At 44.9% G+C, this 5,155-nt stretch overlaps 1 protein-coding gene across 1 annotated transcript in view; it reads left to right on the top strand.

Moving 5' to 3' along the window:
- The first annotated feature begins 1,117 nt into the window (after positions 1-1,117).
- CLRN3 (clarin 3) overlaps positions 1,118-5,155 on the top strand; it is a 12,004-nt gene continuing 7,966 nt past the window's right edge. Inside the window, exon 1 of the mRNA XM_006746556.2 lies at positions 1,118-1,509. Coding sequence (XP_006746619.1) covers positions 1,281-1,509 — 229 coding nt within the window. The 5' untranslated portion in view covers positions 1,118-1,280. The remainder of the gene's footprint in view (positions 1,510-5,155) is intronic.

A 5,155-nucleotide genomic window follows, 5' to 3' on the forward strand; every position in this document is an offset into this window, starting at 1 on the left:
GGGTGGTCAGATCCATAAGAATTTTTCTAAAGAGCAGCTGAGCAAGGCATAGCAACAGCGTCAGCAAAAGTTCATATGCTTTGACTCACTTCCAGAAATCCAAGCCAGGAAATACCCAGAATATGGACAAGGGTTATGTAGAAGGATTTCATGCACGTTTTTTTTTTTAAATCATGAATTAAAAATCATCGTATGTCTCCAATAACTCATTTAACAAATATTTGCTGAGTTTCTGCTCTTTGACAGACCCTGGGGTCTAGTGGTCAGCAAAACAAACATGTCCCACCTCCTGAAGCCCATAGTCCAGTTCCTCTAATGGGAAAGACAGATGACCGACTCATTCCACCAAACATAAGTTAGGTGCTATTCAAGAAAAGTACGGGGCACAAATGTGCATATACGCTATTACTTTATAATCAAAGAATATGATAAAAAGAGGAATATAAACATGTTGTGAACATCTATTTACTATCTTGAGAAGGGATGTACTTGCCAGATGGAGGAGTGTCTCTGAGAGACAGACAGAAAGGATCATTTGTAAACCATTAGCCACTCAACAGGGAGGAAGGAGAGGCGGCATAAAGACCTAATGCAAGAATGTTCAGAACCATTTCCATCAGAACACTAAGGACAAATAAAGATGTACCCTCTCAAGTTATAATTTAAATAATGTGCAAATATGATCTAGTTTGGAGGAGGAAATTTGAAAGGTACACCTCTCTAGTAAGGTCTAAAAGTAAGGAGGTTGTCAACTTTGCTCTTTTCATTTCAAAGTGTTTTCAGCAAACGCTTAATCTTCTTAGCATTCCTTTTTGAACCGTTGTTAGGGTCGAGTCCTTAACAGGTAAAGCAAGTCCATGTTGTTGGTTGCTAGAACAACACTGTGGGAGGACAGGCCCTCATGTGTTAGGGATTCTAGTCCTGACATGGTAGGCTGAACTTGCTTCGAGGGCACGTGACAAAGAGTTATAAATTAATTGTGTGATGGAGGAAGTCCTTAGGAATACCGTGCCTGCCCCTTGTTTCTGCTGGTTGGCGGTCACCATGGCAACCCCTAACTGCAGACCAAAGTTCAGCCACTGTAAATCTTTATGACCATACTCATAGTCCAATGTTCCTTGGGGCATTTTGTCCCTTGAAGAGCTAGCTTTTATATTTTACAAGAACTGTTCATTCGGACTCCTTTTCTAAATACTGGACTCCAAATGATAAGGTCCAAACTTAGTACAAAAAATCATTGCTTTCTGTGTTAACCATAGGACCCCTACTTTCCTGAGAAGATGCCTACGACGAAGAAAACACTGATGTTCTTATCGAGCTTTTTCACAAGCTTTGGGGCGTTCATCGTAGTCTGCTCTATGCTTGGGACCCAAGAATGGGTCAGCAGCAGAATAGCCATCAGTGACTCTTCTTCAAACGGTACTCTTGTTGTCGTCTATGGACTCTTTCGTGGTAACAGTCGTCAGGAATTCAGTCATGGACTTGAGGAATCAAAGAAGGACTTTGGAGGTAAATGAGAAATTAATTTGAATGGGTATAGCGAGATTGCATTAACTGGGTAAGACTCATGTCATCCTCTATTTGGGCCAAATAACTGTACAAAAATGATTTCCTTGTAAGCTCTGAGATGGCTTGTAGATATGAACATATATTTTTAATTTTGAAAATTATTATTTTAGCTTCCTCGGTTCTGGTTGTGTCTGTTAGCACCACAGTCTAAATAATTCTGGCAGAGGCTCTGTTGAAGCAGCATTACCAAGTTTACTGACAAGTAAATAATTAAGTAAGTATGTCTAGCAGGAATACGGTATCCAACATAGGGGGATAGTAGGAACGGTATTTTTAATTGTATTGACTGCAGATTTTTATTCATTTTTAAAGATTTTATTTATGTATTTGAGAGAGAGAGAGAGAGAGTGAGTGAGAGAAAGACAGCATGAGTGGGGTGAGGGGCAAAGGGAGAAGCAGATTCCCTGCCAAGCAGGGAGCCCAACGCGGGGCTTAATCCCAGGACTCCAAGATCATGACCTGAGCAGAAGGCAGATGCTTAACTGACTGAGCCACCCAGGCGCCCCTAAAAGCAACATTTGTAAATTATTTAGCACCTGGGATGGACTCTGCATCGAGCAGTGTTGCATGCAGGTAGACAGGCATTATCAGCCGTGACTCGGCCATTCCCCGCTGACTTAGAAATGTGCATCATTTTCTACCTCATACAAATGTAGTATTTAGTTTGAGTTGAACCTTAAACCCTGAACAACATAGTTCTATCTCCAAGTTATGAAATTTATCTCTTAGACATTAGCAAAAGCAACGTCTCTTCCAGTGGTCCAGTAACATTACACGCCTCCTCCAGTCCCGGCCTCAGCATCTCAGGAAAGCGAGGAATATTCCCTCTGCAGCAACCCGAAACTAAGACTTTCAAACATGCAGTCACACATTCAGTATGTGAATAGCATTTTCAAAACCAGAATGTGTACCAGTTCCTGAGCCTCCAGACACACTGAAAAATTTTTAAATATGAGATAACAGCCGGTGAATTTTTTGATTTTCATGCTGTCTGTTTGGAACCAGTTGGTTCCCATCTGAGAGACAGGGCTTCAGTGAGAGCCCTGATTACCTGTATCAGGAAAGCCGGGGAGGCCAGGGCAGGTCCGAGCCTGACTCTAAAGCCCTGTGTGAGGGAGGTGAGTGGGATGGTGTGGAGATCGCAGGGAGAGGCGTAGTCTAGAACAACCCTGAGGGCACAGGGCCAAGTGGGCACCACGGCGCCATATGGCAGCGTGAAGGAGGCTCACTATTTGCATTTGTTTTGCCTGCGTCTCTGCTTTTATTCTTTGTAACCACAGAGCTATGGTCAACTTTCTCAAGTCACTGCCCAGCGTCCAGGTGCTGTAGATCAGCCGCCCCCCAGTCAGAGAGAGTGCAGCACAATTGCTCTGCTGATGTCTGCTGAGGGCCCCCCAGAGCCTAGGGGGTGTTCACTGCTGAGGGTTTTAGCGATCACTGGACTTGGAACATTTGTAAACGGTTCTCCAAGGTAGGGGAAAGTCACGTAACTGGAACGTATATCATGGCGTTCAGCTGCTGCAGACCCATGGATGTTTTCCCTTGAGAGCAGAACTGGAGACCGAGCATAGCTGTTGCCCAGCTGGTTTCTCGGGACCACATGGGGCTCATCTCAAATCAGAAACCAATCGCTGGCAGCAAAATAAAATCTGTATAAATGCCACTTCCTTCCCCAGCAGTGATGCATCAACTTTTCCATTTAAGACGTTAACATTATCAGCTTCTTGCCCAGGATGAGGTCACACTGAAAATCTCCAAAGAGGGGTGAATATTGCAAAGCTCGCCTGTATTTCTGCCTAGGACTTATCACATTGTGCCAATTTGGGCTGTAGATTTTGAGATGACAACACAGTACGAAGTGACAATGGCTGATTTCAACACACCAAAAGAATCCAGCCGCCAATAGGTCTACTGGTAGGGAAGATAATCCGTCAAGCCTGGCAAGGAAACTCTCCAATACGTGACTAGATTATGTGGCCGGCTCAGCCCAACAGGAGATCTACTAGCTTCATCTGGTGGCCTCTCGGTTTGTCCAATATCCAGATGAAAATTACAGTCCTTGTGTCCACCAGTAAGCACTTTGCTTTTGCTACTCCAAAAGTTCTGGATATTGAATTTCAGTCCAAAACACTTCCCTGAGCAGCTTCTCCGTGAGGGAGGGGCTGGGACACCGAGAGACACTGCACGTGGCTCCTGGGCTTGGTGAACTCGCCATTGCTTCTATCTAGAGAAAGGCCCCCGTCAGTTAACTCAGGCAGTGCAGGTCGCTATGACAGCAAGAGGAAGTTGCACCCAATCTGCCCGCCCGCACCCCTCCCCCAGGTCTCTTTTCTCCATCTACCCCGTTTGTTTTTAGGGGACTCAAAATTGCACTATCGGCCCAAGCTAAAAAATAATTAGAACGGTAAATCTGCTGCAAAAATCAATTAATTGCAAGGAGACAAACCAATGAGGCTTATTTCTTCCTTAGTACTCCTACTCACCAACCCCACCCCCCATATTCTTACACTTTTCCGAGGAGAAGCGACTTACTATTTGTCCCCAGAGACATGGCCACGTTGGGTGATGGAGTTTAACAGGGCAGAAAATGCACTCCCCCTCCTTCTCCGTGAGAGAACCCAGATAAATTTCCCAGAGGCTGGGCATGACAGCTGCGACTTCTTGGAAGACCTCAAGGGCTCAGCTTGTCAGGGGTATACTGTGGTCCATGGGTTGAGGAGTCTACCGGGTAAGGCTCCCTGATGACCAGGTGTCCGAGGAGAGGGTGCGGGCAGTTCCTGACCACCCACAAAGCCACGCCTCAAGGTCTGAGGACTGATGGGAAACCAGAGCTAGGAAGACCCTATGGCGAGGGCCTCCTGAAGGGTTAAATCTCCATGCACAGAAAGCCCGGTGTCCACATGACCCATTTCTGTACACTGCCCACCGCCCCCAGCACATTTTCTGCCTCCCAGCTGTGGGAGCGATGGCCTCTTTCCTGAGGTTGCCAGAATCCGGGCAATTAGTTCCAATTGTGAGGTGGTTTTCCTGATTCCAACGCTTGGCCCTGAAAAAGAAGAGGAAAGAACGGAATGTATTTGCTAATTTTGTAGGCCGAGAGGAGCTGTCAGATGCTGGGGGTGCTTATTCTATTTCATTCTTGCCAACTTTCCCTGAATTTCCAGCTTTCATTGTCTGAGTTCTGAGCCAGGAGGGGGCTGAGGGATATGGCTGTCATACCTGTGAGGCAGGAAATTCAGATGCTGAAATAGAATTTTAAAAGATGGCAGTTAAAATTAAGATAAATTGTTCCATTAATACAAAGAAAAGTATGAGTCAGTAGGCTCCAAATTGATGCCCTTTTGAAAAATCGTGTCTGTTAGATCTTACCAACAGTCAAAAACAAAACCTAACCTAATTGTCACTTTCTAGTTTACTCTGAAAAAGTGCAACATTCACCATTTGCAAATGAACATCCATTTACAGCTTTTAATAAGTGTATAAAGCAGAAATACTCTCCAGGGCACGCCAGAGGTGACATTCTCCCCCACACTGAAATGTCTATTTTTTAGTTAAGTATCCAAATTATTTCTTACTGGCTAAACGC

The sequence above is a fragment of the Leptonychotes weddellii genome, chromosome 6 (genome assembly GCF_054177405.1).
Source record: "Leptonychotes weddellii isolate Sample4059 chromosome 6, ASM5417740v2, whole genome shotgun sequence".
In the NCBI taxonomy this organism is placed as follows: Eukaryota; Metazoa; Chordata; class Mammalia; order Carnivora; family Phocidae; genus Leptonychotes; species Leptonychotes weddellii.